The sequence below is a fragment of the Saimiri boliviensis genome, chromosome 12 (assembly GCF_048565385.1).
Source record: "Saimiri boliviensis isolate mSaiBol1 chromosome 12, mSaiBol1.pri, whole genome shotgun sequence".
Classification (NCBI taxonomy): Eukaryota; Metazoa; Chordata; class Mammalia; order Primates; family Cebidae; genus Saimiri; species Saimiri boliviensis.
In genome coordinates, this window is record NC_133460.1 from 7,621,843 (window position 1) to 7,640,380 (window position 18,538).

The 18,538-nt window shown below is 49.8% G+C and overlaps 1 protein-coding gene across 4 annotated transcripts in view; it reads left to right on the top strand.

The window, feature by feature from the left end:
- Positions 1-11,752, top strand: part of SRL (sarcalumenin) — a 68,396-nt gene extending 56,644 nt beyond the window's left edge. For 3 of the 4 annotated variants that reach the window (XM_074381659.1, XM_010339131.3, XM_010339132.3), the window contains 2 exons: positions 956-1,189; positions 4,019-11,752. In XM_074381659.1, coding sequence (XP_074237760.1) covers positions 956-1,189; positions 4,019-4,830 — 1,046 coding nt within the window. In that variant the 3' untranslated portion in view covers positions 4,831-11,752. The remainder of the gene's footprint in view (positions 1-955; positions 1,190-4,018) is intronic. The other variant, XM_074381658.1, reaches the window with a different exon arrangement.
- The last annotated feature ends 6,786 nt before the right edge of the window (positions 11,753-18,538 follow it).

The window sequence follows — 18,538 nt, forward strand, 5'->3', positions numbered from 1 at the left end:
AGGTCAGGAGTTCGAGACCAGCCTGGGCAACATGGTGAAACCCTGTCTCTACTAAAAATACAAAAAATTGGCTGAGCGCAGTGGCTCACACCTATAATCCCAGCACTTTGGGAGGCCGAGGTGGGTGGATCACGTGAGGTCAGGAGTTTGAGACCAGTCTGAAGAGAAACCCCATATCTGCTACCTAGTTGAACCATGAAGATGTTACACTAAAGGAAAGAAGACAGACAAGAGGACAAATACTGTCTGATTTCAATTCTATAAAAGTAGGCAACATCAGAGAGACACCAGAGTGGTTGTAACCAGGGGCTGGGGGAAGAGTGAGTGGGGAGTTACTGTTCAATGGATACAGAGTTTTCATTTTGGGAAGGTAAAAATGTTCTGGAGATGGATAGTGGTGATGGTTGCATAACAGTGTGAATGTACTTAATGCTATGAACTGTATGCTTTCAAATGATTAAAATGGCAAATTTAGGCTGGGCGCAGTGGCTCATGCCTATAATCCCAACACTTTGGGAGGCCAAGGTGGGCAGATCATTTGAGGTCAGAAGTTTGAGGCCAGCCCGGCCAACACAGTGAAACCCTGTGTCTAACTAAAAATACAAAAATTAGCTGGGTGTGGTGGCACATGCCTGTAATTCCAGCTACTTGGGAGGCTGAGGCAGGAGAATTGCTTGAACCTGGGAGATGGAGGCTGCAGTGAGCTGAGATTGCGCCACTGCACTCCAGCCTGGGTGACAGAACAAGACTCCATCTCAAGAAAAAAAAAAAAAAAAAGTAAATTTTGTGTTACATATATTTTACCACAATTAAAAGAAAGCCCCAATAGCTTAGTAAAGGTATCCTATTCTTGTGGCAAAAGTCTCCGTGTGATACCCAGCATACACACATGCTTCTCAGTAGGTCTGTTTCACAGAGATCCCATATTCCCTGTCCTCTCACCCCGCATGCCCAGGCGCTGAACCCACCACCTCTGAGTTCACGGTCCTAATGCATGGGCCCAAGTTGAAAACCATCGAGGGCATCGTCATGGCTGCTGACAGTGCCCGCTCCTTCTCACCCCTGGAGAAGTTTGGCCAGAATTTCCTGGAGAAGCTGATTGGTATTGAGGTTCCCCACAAACTTTTGGAGAGGGTCACTTTTGTGGATACACCAGGCATCATCGAGAACCGCAAGCAGCAAGAAAGAGGTAATTTAGCCCTCATTTCTGAACAGGGTGAGCTCTGTTTCAAAAAATTATTTTTGGCTGGGTATGATGGCTCATGCCTGTGATCCCAACTCTTTGGGAGGCCAAGAAAGGAGGATCTCTTGAGGCCAGGGGTTTGAGACCAGTCCGAGCAACATAGTGAGATCCCATCTCTAAAAAACAAAATTAAAAAATTAGCCAGGCATGGTGACATGTGCCTGTGGTCCTAGCTACCTGGGAGGCTGAGGTGGGAGGATTGCTTGAGCCCAGGAGGTTGAGGCTGCAGTGAGCCGTAATCGTGCCCCTGCACTCCAGCCTGGGCAAGAGTGAGACCCTATCTCATATAAAAAAATAAGTAAGTAAGGTTAGGCACAGTGGCTCACGCCTGTAATCTTAACATTCTGGGAGGCTAAGGCAGGTGGATGGATCACTTGAGCCCAGGTGTTCGAGACCAGCTTGGACAAAATGGCAAAATCCCACCTCTACAAAAAATACAAAAATTAGGTGGGCATGGTGGCACATGCCTATAATCCCAGCTACTCAGGAGACTGAGTTGGGAGGATTGCTTGAGCCCAGGAGGTCAAGGCTGCAGAGACAGTGAGCCATGGCCACGCTACTACACTCCAGTGTTGATGACACGGCAAGACTCTATCTCAAAAAAAATAAATAAAAAGAAGAAAGAAAAGAAAACTCCTTTTGACAGTGGGTGGTAGGCAGGCAGGGGAGAGGAAATGTGGCCTGCATTGCCCAAGGCCAGAAGAGGCATTCTTCACCTTCTTGTCATGCCCGCGATGCCATTTGGGTTTTGGAGTGCCTAGTCCTCCTACCTCCCCAAGGACTGATTTGGTTTGGAGACGGCCAGTATTTTCCAAAGTCAGGGACGAATCTTCTCTGCAAAAAGCTCTGAGAGGTTCAGCTGGGGCTCAGTTGTCTTTGGGAGGTCCTGTCTGTCCTGTGTAGCCAAGGACCTGGACTAACCGGATCCCAGTACCAGTATGTTTGACTTCTGGCTAAATTGGATCTGGGGCTCCTGGGCCTGCTCAAGGTTGAACCCCTGACCTTGATTTCTTCCTATTCCTGGTTTCTGCTTTTCCAGGCTTGCTTCCCCATGAGCCTTTAGCAGGCTTCTTCAAAGCCCTACTTGCCCTCAGGTAGCAGGGGAGTGCCACTTAGGGCCTGTCTGACTTCACTTACATGAGAGTAGGCCAAATCAGAGAGACAAAAACCAGAGTGGTTGTAACCAGAGGTTTTGGGGAAGGGGAGATGGGGAGTTTAATGGGTACAGAGGTTTCAGTTTGGGAAGATGAAAATGTTCTAAAGAGGGATGGCGGTGATGGTTATACAACAATGTGAAAGGATTTAATGAACAAAGCTGATAACCAGGCCACAAGACTAGAAGCCAGAGGCTCGCCAGGTGTGTGGCTGTGGAATAGGCCACTGAGTCCTGCCATGAGGCAAGGCTGTCTGCAGCGAGTCCTGAACAGGGCAGTTGTGGGAAGACAGACAGTGGATCTCAGTTCATGGTTACAACTCCAATTCTGGTTATAAATAGATCCTGCATTAATGATATTAGCAGTAATTTTAGCAGTACTTAATAGTATTAGTATTATTAATAATAATGTGAATTATAATAAATTGTATGCTTACTACACATTGGATAATTTTATACATTATTATTAAAAAAAGATTTCAATGTGTTTTAGACAGGGGGTCCTTGCCTCCTCAGTTTTCTTATTTGCAAAGAAAACTAGGAAATAAGAAGCTAAAGGAATTAAAAGGTACTGGGCACCAGCCGTATGACTGGAATTTTAGGTGCTTTCCTGTTACAGTAATATGGTAATCTTTATGTTAACTCAGATGTTGATAATGTTTTTCTTGTCATTTTGGAACTAAAAGGGTAGAGCTTAGAGGCATTTAATATGCAGCTGGCCAGGGGCAAAGCTCAATTTCTAGTCTGCGTCTTAATGCCAAGTCCACATTCCTTCCCCCTAAATCATGCATTCACTCTTTCATGTTCTTCTAATTCCCTATTTCTTTCTTTCAGTATCTTTGCCATTGCCCCAGATCCTTTTAAACAGTAGGACAATTTCCATTTTGAACAAGTATTTCGCTTTCTTAGAGACTTGGATTTCACAGTAGATGAAAACAACCATCAGGCAGGGTGTGGTGGCTCATGCCTATAATCCCAGCACTTTGGGAGGCTGAGGTGGGAGAGTTCTTAAACCCAGGAGTCTGAGGCTGTAGTGAGCTATAATCATGCCACTGCACTCCAACCTGGGTGACAGAGTGAGACCCTGCCTCAAAAAACAAACCAACAAGAAAAACAAGGATTAGGCTGTTCTTGGTTGAAGGTTGGCAAGGGCAGGAGATATGCAACTGATTTTTTTTTTTTTTTTTTTTTTTGAGACGGAGTTTCACTCTTGTTACCCAGGCTGGAGTGCAATGGCGCGATCTCGGCTCACTGCAACCTCCGCCTCCTGAGTTCAGGCAATTCTCCTGCCTCAGCCTCCTGAGTAGCTGGGATTATAGGCACGTGCCACCATGCCCAGCTAATTTTTTGTATTTTTAGTAGAGACGGGGTTTCACCGTGTTGACCGAGATGGTCTCGATCTCTTGACCTCGTGATCCACCCGCCTCGGCCTCCCAAAGTGCTGGGATTACAGGCTTGAGCCACCGCGCCTGGCCGCAACTGATTTTTTAATAGTACTTAGAAACCCAGAAAACCTAGTGCTGTTCCTTCTTTGAACCCCCAGAAAAGTTTAGTTTTGAAAGAAGGCGTGTGGGCTTTGAGGGAGGCCTACTCAGTTTGACTTCTCATTCCTGTCTCCAAAGGCTACCCCTTCAACGACGTGTGCCAGTGGTTCATCGACAGAGCAGACCTTATCTTTGTTGTCTTTGACCCAACCAAGCTGGATGTGGGTCTGGAGCTGGAGATGCTCTTCCGCCAGTTGAAGGGGCGTGAATCCCAGATAAGGATCATCCTCAACAAGGCTGACAATCTGGCCACCCAAATGCTCATGCGGGTTTATGGGGCCCTCTTCTGGAGCTTGGCCCCTCTTATCAACGTCACAGAGCCCCCAAGGGTTTACGTCAGTTCCTTCTGGCCCCAAGCATATAAGCCAGACACCCACCGTGAACTATTCCTCCAAGAAGAGATCTCCCTCCTGGAAGACCTGAATCAGGTGATCGAGAACAGATTGGAGAATAAGATTGCCTTCATCCGCCAGCACGCCATCCGTGTCCGCATCCACGCCCTCCTGGTTGACCGCTACCTGCAGACTTACAGGGACAAAATGACCTTCTTCAGTGACGGAGAACTGGTCTTTAAGGACATTGTGGAAGATCCCGATAAATTCTACATCTTCAAGACCATCCTGGCAAAGACCAATGTCAGCAAATTTGACCTTCCCAACCGCGAAGCCTACAAGGACTTCTTCGGCATCAATCCCATTTCCAGTTTCAAACTGCTCTCTCAGCAGTGCTCCTACATGGGAGGTTGCTTTCTGGAGAAGATTGAGCGGGCCATCACTCAGGAGCTTCCGGGCCTCCTGGGTAGCCTCGGGCTCGGGAAGAATCCAGGTGCTCTCAACTGTGACAAAACAGGGTGTAGCGAAACCCCAAAAAATCGCTACAGGAAGCACTAGGTGGTGTAGTGGTTCTTGGGTTCCTGTTGGTGAATGAGCTTGTGTCCTAACTGTCTGAGAAGTCGAGGTTTATTAACCCTTTGAGCCACACTGGCAGGAATGATTACACAGTGGAGATCTTGGAGTTCATTGAGGCCAGGGACCGGGGCAGGTGCGTGGGTCTCAGGAGGAGAGTGGAAACTGTGAATTCTAGTGCGCTTGTCTTGTTGCTTCAATGAGGAGGCCTGATTGAGGCAAGTCAGCCTCCACCTGCTTTTCCTGGGTCTTGTCTTGGAAGGAAAGAGAGCAGCTAAATTCTAGTTTATCTGAAATCAATGAGGGTCAAATAAGCTAAAAGCAGCCGGAATTCCTTTGTCCCCTGGGAGCTGGGAAAACAGCAAAGGCCTGTGTTGTAGAGATTGTTAGGTCCGTTTTGGCTTCTTTCCACGCCCGCAGGCTTGTGTCTGTTCCCCAGCCCTCGGCTGCTTCTTAACTTTGGGTTGGCTTTCAACCGTGAATAATCTCTTGGGTTTGAATATACCTGGGTTTTTTGTTTTTTTTTTTGAGATGGAGTCTCACTCTGTTGTCCAGGCTGGAGTGCACTGGTATATCTTGGTTCACTGTAACCTCCACCTTCCTGGTTCAAGTGATTCTCCTGCCTCAGCCTCCCGAGTAGCTGGGATTACAGGCATGCACCATCACGCCCAACTAATTTTTGCATTTTTAATAGAAATGGGGTTTCACCATGTTGCCCAGGCTGGCCTCGAACTCCTGACCTCAAGTGATCTACCTGCCTCGGCCTCCCAAAGTGCTGGAATTACAGGCGTGAGCTGCCGCACCCAGCCTCTACCTGGGTTTTGAGCTGATCCCCAAGACTTGCTCCTGGTTTCCTCAAGGTGGGACAGTGGTTTAGGACAGGAGACAACTAAGCACAGGAGTCCCCAGGTAAGGACGAGGATCTGCCTTCCCCAGTGCCAGTTCTCTGATGTGTTCCTCAAAGCCGGCTGGGGGAGCTTGATCCCTTTATCAGACCCAGGAGAGGGGAAGTGGTCGGTGTATCCAGGTAATTTACCTCTTGGAAGTGACTTTAGTGAAGGTCGTGGAAGGGCTCAGAGGGTTAATTGGTTTGCAGTGTGTCTTTGTCTATTGCATGTCTTGGAAAACTCAAATCCCAAAGGCATTGGGTTTCAGAGAGGACAGTGGAGACCTTGCTCCTTTTCCTTAGGCCGTCAGTCTCTCCCAATTTAAGAAGAGGCAGTTTCCACAACTCCTCTGTGGAAGCACTCCGCCGCGGAGTTGCTCCTTTGCGATTTCTACACCAAGCTTTCCCTTTCCTTTCTTCTCCATTCCCTGATGCATCAGCACTTAAAACTTGCAGCAGTTTCCAAGGAGTCAGAACCAGCACGAGCCACTCTGTGTTGGCGGCAACCAAGGGTTAACATTGACCCTGATGCAGATGTCCGCTGAACACACTGCAGGAGAACCAGGGCCTTCAGTACCAATGAGTGTGACTATGTCTGTATGTTGTCTGAGAGAGACGGGGGAGATCACAGAGACTCGAGGGCTCAGAGAACTTGTTGTAAGAGTCTTACAAGGCTAGCATGCACAACTCCGCAGAAGTTGGTGGGGAGCAGAGGCACAGGGCCCGCAGGGAAGCAGCAGCCTTTGGATGGTGAAATGTGCATGATGCACAGTCTATGCATGCCCAGGAGACCCAGCCCTGGTTGCCTTGAGGGGCTCCTTTGTGCAGAGCCAGCCACTTCTCTTGGGAACAAGCTGTCCTGGGGGCCTTACCTGCAAGGCAGGAGTCAGGATACACCAGCACCAGGAAGTCATCCTGGACCAGAAGGAGGGTGGAAAGGCAGGCAGAGGGAGAGGCACGCTGAGGTCAGGCAGGGTAAGCCAGTTGGCAGTCAGGTTGGGTCTACATGGAGAACCTCGAGTTAGGAATTCCTGGTTCTCAGAATCGTTATCACTCTGGTACATGCTGTCACAGGGGCCATTGCATTTGGCTTTGTGGAGGGCCTGGAACCTTCCACAAGAACACCCGAGGTTCCAGAGCACCCAGGACAATGCTTCCAAGGAACGAGTCAACCAGGAAAGAGAGTGAGTTCTGCAAGGGGCCTCCACGGAGCCTGTAATAGGGGCTGATGAGATGGAATCTCTCCTGGACTTTTCTTATTAACCACCCTCTGCAAACCCCAGAATACCTTGCCTCATCTCTGTACTATCTGCCCTCTTGGGGGATGGGCCCTCCCACCTCTCCCCTGCCTGCATCTCCATGCCCTGAGCTGCTTTGGCAGATCTGTTTTTCTGTGCAGTCAGGGGGAAAAAAAGCCACAAAAAAAAACGCACAACTGTGTGGGCATTGTCATAGCTGTTGATGTCTCCACTGCTTTGGGGGAAATGGCTGGGATGAAGCTAATACATTCATGCAATATTTATATTTTCAGAGGCTATGTTATCAGCATGCTCTCGCTGCCTTGGCCTTTTCTTTCCGTCATCTGTTTTCCTGTTTGTGTTCCTTCTCTCTTTGACTTCTCTTCCCTTTCTCACTGTCAGACTTTCTTGTCTCTGCTGCTCACAGGCCTGCCCATCAGTCAGCACAGTTATTTAGTATCTGGGTTCTGGCGAGCTCTGTGGAAGGGGCTTTGAGCAGAATTCTGACTCTCTGGGGTGGGGGTTAGGAACTGGGGGAAACGTAAGGATCCAGAGATTCCCCGAAGAGGAGTGTCTGGAAGGATCTGTGCCTGGACAGTGGCTGAACCTTTCCAGTGTTCTTTCGGTTCTGATTTCATCAGTCTCAATAAAGTTCCGACCTCTCTTTAACACCGAGTGCTTTCTCATGGTCTCCAGCCAGGTTAATCTCTTCATCCTTTTATCTCGTAGAGTGAACTCACTGTAAGTTTCTTGGGCAGAGACTGGAAATTAAGAAATTGCTCACCCTTGTGTTGGCTGAATGCCCCAGGACCTTCTTTAGGGCTGAGGCTGAGTTGCTCTCTTGGCTGGCCAGGAAGCCCAGGCCTGCCTGGTATCCCTTGAAACTTAAAGAACCGCTCTCTTGGCCCGGCGTGGAGGCTGACGCCTATAATCCCAGAATTTTGGGAGGCCGAGGCAGGTGGATCACAAGTCAGGAGATTGATAGCTTCCTGGCCAACATGGTGAAACTGAAATACAAAACAAAAAAATTAGCTGGGCATGGTAGTATGTGCCTGTAGTCCCAGTTACTTGGGAGGCTGAGGCAGGAGAATCGCTTGAACCCGGGAGGCAGAGATTGCAGTGAGCTGAGATTGTGCCATTGCATTCCAACCTGGTGACAAAGTGAGACTCCATCTCAAAAAAAAAAAAAAAAAAAAAGAACTCTCTCCCCAGCACCTCAGTGCCTCATTCCCCGGAGGATCCACACAGCTGCCTCAGATATCCAAGGGCTCCAGTGGAGGGCACAAAGGTTTCCTGAATGGTAAGGCTGCTGCCTCCCCTTGGCTTCATCAGGTGATCTCCTCCTCCACAAAGTATGGACTTGAGCCTCCCACTTGGACGTGTATTTTTTTTTTTTTTTTTTTTTTTTGAGACAGAGTCTCACTCCGTCACCAGGCACTAGGCTGGAGTGCAGTGGCACGACCTCGGCTCACTGCAACTTCCACCTCCTGGGTTCAAGCAATTCTCCTGCCTCAGCCTACCAAGTAACTGGGACTACAGGCATGCGCTGGACCTGTCTTTAAAGAAGCCTGAACATGTCCTTGACTCCCGGAGCCCTTCCCACCATGTTTTCCTGTTGCCAGTGTCCTCTTCACAGGAGAGGTCCTTTAATTTTGAAGTTTTACTTCTGGGGTCTTGGAATAAATTTTACATCTTGCTCGAGAACAGGTTTTTTGTTGTTGTTGATTTTTTTTTTTTTTTTTTTTTTTCTCTGAGATGGAATCTCACATTGTTGCCCAGGCTAGAGTGCAGTGCCGCCATCTCAGCTGACTGCAACCTCTGCTTCCTGGGTTCAAGAGATTCTCCTGCCTCAGCCTCCTGAGTAGCTGGGACTATAAGCACACACCACCATGCTTGGCTCATTTTTGTATTTTTGGTAGAGGTGGGTTTTCACCATGTTGGCCAGGCTGGTCTTGAACTCCTGATCTCAAGTGATTGGCCTGCCTCGGCCTCCCAAAGTGCTGGGATTACAGGCGTGGGCCACCACATCTGCCCAATTTTTTTCTGAGACAAGGTCTCGCTCTGTCACCTGGAGTGCAGTAGCATGATCATAGCTCACTGCAGCCTTGACCTCCTGGGTTGGAGCAATCCTCCTGCTTCAGCCTTCCGAGCAACTGGGACTACAGGCCTGTGTCACGATGTCTGGCTAATTAAAAAAATTTTTTTCTTTTTTGGTAGAGATGAAGTTTCACTATGTTGTCGAGGCTGGTCTTAAACTCCTGGTCTCATTCCATCCTCCTGCCTCAGCCTCCCAAAGTGTTGGGATTAGAGGTGTGAGCCATTTCACAGTTAGAGAGCAGGTTTTGAAAGGGAAAAAACTGGGCCCTGGGGAGAAAGGGAGAGTCTGCAGTCCATTGTCTTTGAGTGACTAAGCAACCTGACCCAACTAAGGCCACTCTGTTCACCCGCCCCACCGTGTGTCCTCCTTCCACCCGTTCCAGGGAGAAATCCAGAGCTCTTCCCTGGAAGAAGGAGGGAAGTCTGTTTTAAAGATAAATATTAAGTAGGCCGTGGCTGACACCTGTAATCACAGCACTTTGGGAGGCTAAGGCAGGCAGATGACTTGAGGTTGGGAGTTCGAGACCAGCCTGACCAACATGGAGAAACCCCATCTCTACTAAAAATACAAAATTAGCTAGATGTGGTGGCACATGCTTGTAATCCCAGCTATGTGGGAAGCTGAGGCAGGAGAATCACTTGAACCTGGGTGGTGGAGGTAACGGTGAGCCAAGATCGCGCCATTGCACTCCAGCCTGGGCAACGAGCGAAATTCCATCTCAAAAAATAAAAAAAAAATAAAAAAGATAAACATAAGTAATAGTAATATGCCAGAATCTGCCTCAAAATTATGCTATTTCACAAGCTTCATCATCTTCACGTTGTGTTCCATTAACATGATAAACAGAAAATAGAGAAAGCACAGTCAGGGACCAGGATAAACAGTCAGATTGAGGGGCCGTGAATGGAGTATTTTTAAGGGTAAGTGGATGTATCATCTGAATCCATAGAGTTACATGTGGTTATATTTGTAAGGCGTGTGGAAAATACAATAAGGAAAGTCCATGCATGTGGGGAAACAGGTGCCCAAGTACTTAGCACAGTGCCTGACACGCAGGAGCTCATCACCCATGTGCCATCAGAGGGATTAAGTGGGTTTTGGGGAGTAAAGAAGGTGTCTGTGTGGTTTTTTGTTTTGAGACAGGGTCTCACTTTGTCACCCAGTCTGGGTACAGTGATGCAATCACAGCTCACTGAAGCCTCCAAGGCCTGGCCTCCAATGACCCTCCTGCCTCAGGTCAGCTTCCCAAGTAGCTGGGACTACAACTGCACATCACCACATCCAGCTAATTAAAAAAAAAAAAAAAATTTTTTTTTGGCTGGGTGTGGTGGCTCATGTCTGTAATCCCAGCACTTTGGGAGGCCAAGGTGGGCCTTATCACTTGAGGTCAGGAGTTCAAGATCAGCCTAGCCAACATGGTGAAAACCCATCTCTATTAAAAATATAAAAATTAGCCAGGCATGGTGGAGAGCACCTGTCATCCCAGCTACTTTGGGAGGCCAAGGGAAGGGAATTGCTTGACCCAGGAGGCAGAGGTTGCAGTGAGCCAAGATTGGGACACTACACTCCAGGCTGAGTGACAGAGTGAGACCCTGTCTCAAAAACAATTTTTTTTTTTTTTTTTTTTTTTGAGACAGGGTCTTGTTATCTTGCCCAGGCTAGTCTCAAACTCCTGGCCTCAAGTGGTCCTCTCACCTCAGGTAATTTTTCTTTAGATAAAGGCAATAAAAAAGCAGCATTAGAAAACCAGAAACTGGCCAGGCGTGGTGGCTCAAGCCTGTAATCCCAGCACTTTGGGAGGCCGAGGCGGGTGGATCATGAGGTCAAGAGATCGAGACCATCCTGGTCAACATGGTGAAACCCCGTCTCTACTAAAAATACAAAAAAATTAGCTGGGCATGGTGGCGTGTGCCTGTAATCCCAGCTACTCAGGAGGCTGAGGCAGGAGAATTGCCTGAACCCAGGAGGCGGAGGTTGCGGTGAGCCGAGATCGCGCCATTGCACTCCAGCCTGGGTAACAAGAGCGAAAAACTCCGTCTCAAAAAAAAAAAAAAAAGAAAAAAAAAAAGAAAACCAGAAACTGGTTGGGCTAGGTGGCTCATGCCTGTAATCCCAACACTTTAAGAAGTCAAGATGGGAAGATCATTTGAGGACAGGAGTTCAAGACCAGCCTGGGAAAAAGTGAGACCTCCTCTCTACAACAATAACATTGGCTGGGTGTGGTGGCATGTGCCACCACGTTGGATTGCTTGAGCCAAGGAGGCAGAGGCTGCAGTGAGCCATGATTCTACCACTGCACTCCAGCCTGGGCAACAGAACAAGAACCTGTCTCAATTAAAAAACAAATAGAAACTGAAGACCTGTGTGATGTGACATGAGGTTGTCTGTAAGAATGCTGACCAGTCGAGCCGGGCGCGGTGGCTCAAGCCTGTAATCCCAGCACTTTGGGAGGCCGAGGCGGGTGGATCACGAGGTCGAGAGTTCAAGACCATCCTGGTCGACATGGTGAAACCCCGTCTCTACTAAAAATACAAAAAAATCAGCTGGGCATGGTGGCGTGTGCCTGTAATCCCAGCTACTCAGGAGGCTGAGGCAGGAGAATTGCCTGAACCCAGGAGGCGAAGGTTGCGGTGAGCCGAGATCGCGCCATTGCACTCCAGCCTGGGTAATGAGCAAAACTCCGTCCAACATGGTGAAACTCTATCTCCACCAAAAATGCAAAAATTAGCTGGGTGTGGTGGCACATACCTGTGGTTCCAGCTACTCTGGCATGAGAATTGCCTAAGCCTGGAAGCTGGAGGTTGCAGTGAGCTGAGATCATGCCACTGCACTCCAGCCTGGGTGACAGAAATTCTGTCTCAAACCAAAACAAAACAAATTAAAATATTTAAAAGTAATTTTCATTAGAAAATTGGCTGGGTGTGGTAGCTTACCATGCCTGTAATCCCAGCACTTTGGGAGGCCGAGGTGGGTGGATCACCTGAGGTCAGGAGTTCGCAAGACCAGCCTGATCAATATGGTGAAACTCCGTCTCTACTAAAAATACAAAAATTATCTGGGTGTGGTGGCGTGTGCCTGTAGTCCCAGCTACTGGGGAGGCTGAGACAGAATTGCTTGAACCTGGGAGGCAGAGGTTGCAGTGAGCCAAGATCACACTACTGCACTCCAGCCTGGGCGACAGAGCGAGACTCAGTCTCAAAAAAATAAGTAAATAAATAAATAAAATTCATTGAGGATTATTTCCTGAACAAAAAATACTTTAAAAAAATCTTCACTCCATCTCCATCTCATATTTGATCTTTACCATGATCTTGTAAACTAGATGGTGGCAGGGATATTTCTTATCCCTAAACCCAAATCTAACATGGGGAAACTGCATCTACAGAGCTGCAGTTCTGCTTGAGTTTGGCCTGACTTCACTCTGCTAATGCAAGACAAACCACACCACAACCCCATTTCCTACTTATCCCAATATTCTTTCTACTCCATCATGTTGATTTGTGGTAATCTGGAGCTGACAGCAAATTGTGCACTGTATGTATTTTGGATACACTAAAAGATGTGATTTTGTATTGTGAAGAATGCAAAAATATTTGTTATCTTTCCATTTTCTCCATACATCTGAATTTTTCCCACCATGATTCCAAAAATATTAGATATTCTGCATATTAAGGCATATAGTCTCTCTCCTGGAGGACGTGGCCATCTAGTAAGGGATACATAGGTGCAGCAAATAACTTTCTGTGATTATTTCCAAGGCTGATCAATGCATATAAATTGTTAAATTTACTTAAATATGTAATGGATTATTTCTGTTGCGAAGACTCAGTTGACACCTCAGGGCTCTTTTGAGAATACTGAGGCACGCTAAGGGGCTATGGAGCTTGGGGAAGGAGTGGAGTTTGAGCTACACTTTGAGGGATGAGCAGGTTTGGTGGATCACAGATTGGGGGATGGAGCACAAGGGAAGATCGAGAGTGCTGGACGCAGACAAAGGAAGACCTATGTGTGTGGCGGGGATAGGGAATGGGAGCAGTCAGGGTGAGACAAGGTGAATTAGGGAAAACTGGGCCTTAAGGGGAAGCTCAGGGAGTCTGGGTCTGAGGCCACTGCAGGTTTCTGAGCAGGGAAGATCCAGCGGGCAGCAGTGCTGCGGCGACCGGAGCACGGCACGCAGGGGCCGGGCACCTGCCCCTGGGCCGGCTGCGTGGTGGGGGCTTGGGGGTCTCTGTCTTCGATGCTGCCCTGCTCCCATCCGTTGCCGGAACCTCACCAGGCGGCCACGAGCAAAAGCCCATCGGCCTGTCTCCGCTGGGGGGCCCCGCCCGCCTAGGCAGGTCCCAAAGTGTCCCTTCTCTGGATCCTCTGGGAATCAATTAAGATCCCGGAGACAAGGCTCCCCAGGCGCTGGGATGACCCAGACCCCAACTCCCTGCGCGGCGTGGACGAGCTCCTGGTATCCGTTCGGGGACAGGGCTGGAGGCTTCGGTGATCGCTGCTGGGTCCGGCCACTCTTTCCTCGTCCGAGGGAAAACGTCGCGGCTTCGGAGGGCCTCAGAGTTCCCCGGCGCGCCTCCTCTCCTTAGCGGGGAAACAGAGGCCTCTGGGGCAGGGCAGTTCTGGACCAGGGTCGTGACTGTGGGGAAAGTGGGCATCTGGCTGAACCTGGCCTAGTCTTTCGCACACGGGGAGACATTACCGGAGCCTGCAGATACGGATCGACCCCTCGGCGGGAGGTGCTCACCCGCGGCCCCGCGCATGCGCATCGCCTTACCTTCAGCTTCGGCCCCGCCCACTCCGGGCCACGCGCTTCGGGAGTCCGCGCAGGCGCATAGGAAGACGCGTCGCGGTGGCGCTTCCAGAACGCGGCGTTCAGGAGACCTTTAGGGCTGGCGGCGCGTTGGCCGTGGAGCGGAGTGGAGCGGAGCGGGGCTGGACGGGAGGCCCCTACCAGAGTCGGAGGCCAAGGAAGCCCTTACGCCCGCTCCCTGCCCTGGCTACTGTTCTAGGGTCCCGGGCCAAGCGGCGCGCGAGCTCGGTGGCCGCCAGCGCCGGCCCTGCCCCCTCAGCCTAGGAGGCAGCTCCCAGCTGCGTCCGCCTGACGCCGCGGACTCCGCTCCCCGGCCTTGCGGGCGCCGCCGGCGGGTGGGGCGGGCAGTGAACATCTGTCCTATCCGGCCTTCACCGCGCGGCTGCGAGGGCGCCGGGAGGCCGAGGCCGGGGCTGCGGTGCCCTCCTGCTGTCTCACCCCGCAGCTCGGCCCGCCCGCTGGGCAGTGGGGCGTACGACCGGGAAACCCCGAGATCTCCAGATCCTCGACCGGGACCGAAAAGGCCCTGAACTTGCCCAGTGACCTGCCATTGAGGCCGCGGTGTTCTGGAGACACAGGGCACGGAAGCAACACCCAAGGCCGACGGCTTCCCTCAGTTATTGGGGTGAAGTTTCCACCTGAAGCCAACAGGAAATGAGAATTTTAGGAGATTCTCCAACCGGAATGTCACCACCCTTCCCCGACAGAAACGAACCGCGCTCTCCTCCTGTCATTGAACATCGAAGGGCAGCCCTTAGGGCAAATGAAAACTCCAGATACCAGGAGGGTCAGGGAGGGTCTAGAAATCTTGTGGCTCCTGGGGTTTCCTGAATCAGTCATCTTAGGAACTGAAAACGCCTGAAGAGGATCAAGTGGTCATTAGCCTCTCTTCTGTCCACTCCTTTCCTTCCCCTTCCCCCCCCCCCCCCTTTTCTCTTTTTTGAAACATCGCAACCTCGAACTCCCTGGGCTCAGGTGATCCTCCCGCTTCAGCCTCCTGAGTAGCTGGAATTACAAGGGTGCACCACCATGCCTGGCTAATTTATTTTTTTACTTTTTTATCTTTTTTTTTTTTTTTTTTTTTTGAGACAGAGTCTTGATCTTGCTAGGCTGGAGTGCAGTGTCGTTATCTCGGCTCACTGCAACCTCCGCCTCCGGGGTTGAAGCGATTCTCCTGCCTCAGCCTCCCAAGTAGCTGGGACTACAAGCCCGGGCCACCACACCTGGCTAAATTTTGTATTTTTAGTAGAGACAGGGTTTCACCATGTTGGCCAGGATGGTGTCGATTTCTTGACCTTATTATGATCCACCCGCCTCGGCCTCCCAAAGTGCTGGATTACAGGCATGAGCCACTGCACCCGGCCTTACTTTTTTACCTTTTTTGAGACGGAGTCTTGCTGTGTTGCCCAGGCTGGAGTGCAGTGGCTGGATTTCAGCTCACTGCAGCCTCAAACTTCCAGGCTCAAGCGATCTGCCTGCCCAAGCTTTCCCAGCAGCTGGGACTACACGTGTGCATCACCACTCCTGTTTAACTTCTTATTTAAAAGAATTTTCGTTTGTTTACAGGGTGAGAAAAAAAAAAAAAGAATCTTTGGTATACCGGGTGCGGTGGCTCATGCCTGTAATGCCAGCACTTTGGGAGGCCAAAGTGGGTAGATCACTTGAGGTCAGGAGTTTCAGACCGGCCTGCCCATCATGGTGAAACCCTCTCTCTACTAAAAATGCAAAAGTTAGTCAGATGTGGTTGCACCCCTCTAGTCTCAGCTACCTGGAGGCTGACGAAGGAGAATGTCTTCAACCGGGAAAGCAGAGGTTACAGTGAGCTAAGATCATGCCACTGCACTCCAGCTTGGGCAACAGAGCCAGACTGTCTCAGAGAAAAAAACAAAAAAAAACAAAAAAAAAAAACAACTTAGGTGCGTGGCTCATGCTTGTAATCCCAGTACTTTGGGAGGCTGAGGCAGGTGGATCACCTGAGGTTAGGAGTTTGAGACCAGCCTGACCAACATGGTAAAACCCATCTCTGCTGAAAACACACAATTAGCCGGGTGTGGAGGTACAAGCCTGTGATCACAGCTACTCGGGTGGTTGAGGCAGGAGAATCGCTTGAACCCAGGAGGTGGAGGCTGCAGCGAGCCAAGATTGCACCACTGCACTCTATCCTGGGCAGCAAGAGTGAAACTCAGTCTCTAAAATAAAGTAGCTGGACTCGGTGGCTTACGTTTGTATTGCCAGGAGTTTGGGAAGCTGAGCCGGGTGGATCACGAGGTCAGAAGTTGGAGACCAGTCTGACCAACATAGTGAAACCCTGTCTCTACTGAAAATACAAAAATTAGCCGGGTGTGATGGCGCATGCCTGTAATCCCAGCTACTTGGGAGGCTGAGGCAGAAGAATTGCTTGAACCTGGGAGGCGGAGGTTGCGGTGAGCCGAGATTGTGCTATTGCACTCCGGCCTGGGCGACAGATGGAGACTCCGTCTCAAAAAAATAAAAAATAAGTAAATAAATAAGGGGCCTTGCTCTTTTGCCCAGGCTGGTCTCAAACTTCGTAAGTGATTCTCCCGCCTCAACCTCTGTGCAGGGGTTACAGGTGTGAGTTACCACGCCCTGCCTGGCCTCTCTTTGGAGCCTGCCCACTGACAGGGATCTCAATGCAGGGCTTTGCGTGTCTTCTGACAGGATGCTGGGTTAGGTCACTCCCTCTGCCCTGCAGGCTAGCTGTCTCCCCAGCGTTTCCCAGGGCAGCGACAGATCACTTCCTGTGAGAGCGCTTTGGTGTCAGCATGGAGTGGCTTCCCTGTTTGGCCCCCTGGGTATACTGGAACCTGGGAAGGGCCCTCTGGAGCTGACCCAGGGCTGGGCAGTAAGTTACTGAAAGGAAAAGGAATTTATTTTTAATTTCCTGGGTTTACTTGGCTGTTGCTTTGGAGTGGAGATCATTTAGGCATCTGGTACCCTGATGGCCTGAGAGGAGAAAGTCCTTGGAAAGGAGTTAGGTGACTTCTGAGTAAAAATTAGCTGATACGAGGGTGGAGAGTGGGGAGAGCTGCTTAGTGGCCAAGTTGGCCATCACTGCCGTCTTCACTAGGGAGCTTTTATTCTCTCATCTGTGTCCTCCTCCTGTAATTTAACAGAGCACCCAGAAGTGGCAGATAATTGGATCATGAAAGATGCAGTAGTAGTCCATGTAGTCCAACCCACTCATTTACAGATGTGTGTGTGTGTGTGTGTGTGTGTGTGTGTGTATAATTTTCCAAACTCCATTTTCCATAAACACATGTATATATTTTTTGTAGAGACAGGGTTTCACTATGTTGTCCAGGCTGGTCTTTTTTTTTTTTTTTTTTTTGAGTTGGAGTCTTGCCCTGTCACCCAGGTTGGAGTGCAGTGGTGCGATCTCGGCTCACTGAAAGCTCTGCCTCCTGGATTTAAGTGATTCTTCTGCCTCAGCCTCTTGAGTAGCTTGGATTACAGGCGCTCGCCACCACACCAGGCTAATTTTTGTTTTTGTTTTTGTTTTTGTTTTTGTTTTTGTTTTTGAGACGGAGTTTCGCTCTTGTTACCCAGGCTGGAGTGCAATGGCGTGATCTCGGCTCACCGCAACCTCCGCCTCCTGGGTTCAGGCAATTCTCCTGCCTCAACCTCCTGAGTAGCTGGGATTACAGGCACGCACCACCATGCTCAGCTAATGTTTTGTATTTTTTTTTTTAGTAGAGATGGGGTTTCACCATGTTGACCAGGATGGTCTTGATCTCTCGACCTCGTGATCCACCCACCTCGGCCTCCCAAAGTGCTAGGATTACAGGCTTGAGCCACCGCGCCCAGCTAATTTTGGTATTTTTAATGGAGACTGGGTTTCGCCGTGTTGGCCAAGCTGGTTTTGAACTCCTGATCTCAAGTGATCCACCCGCCTCGACCTCCTAAAGTGTCGAGATTATAGGCATGAGCCACTGTGCCCAGCCCCAACCCACTCATTTTACAGAAGAAGCTTGAGGCCTAGAAATGGAAAAATGTGGCCCAGGGTCACAGAGGGAGCTGGTGGCGAAAGATGAGGCTTGAATTCAGGTCTCCAGTTCCCAGGCCTGCCCTTGTTCTATACCCTGTGTATTAGTCAGGATCAAGCAGACAACAGATTAAATTGGGGCCATTTAAATGGGGGGCTTTGAGGCAGGATGTAGGGAAACTGCTATGGAGAGCAGAATATCCTGGGGCTGGTGGCAGTGGGATCTTACCACCTCTGCACCTGGAGGCAGAGAAGCTGTGTGTAGGGCGATCTTACTAGAGCTGGGACTTTCAGTCAAGGAGCTCAGAAAGGGAGTTGGAATAAAAACCCTGTCTCCACCTTCTCCCTCCCCCTGCTTTCAGCTCCAGGCTCTACATGGACCAGACTCAGCTGGCAGTCAGAGGGCAAGAGAATCTTGATGCAGGGCATACAGGCTGATTCCAGGGTGCAGTGTAGGATGGCAAAGAAACTGTACCTGAGGAGGCCAGTGAAAGATGTCCAGCATCACAGGCAGTCTTGCTTCTACTACCATGAAAATGCTTTACATTTTTTGAGCACTTAGTCTGTGCCAGGCATGTCCATGGTATTGCATCTTCCCATAAACAGTTTTCTCCAGTGGACAGGTAAAGAAACTGACTAGTGAAACAGCTTGAGGGAC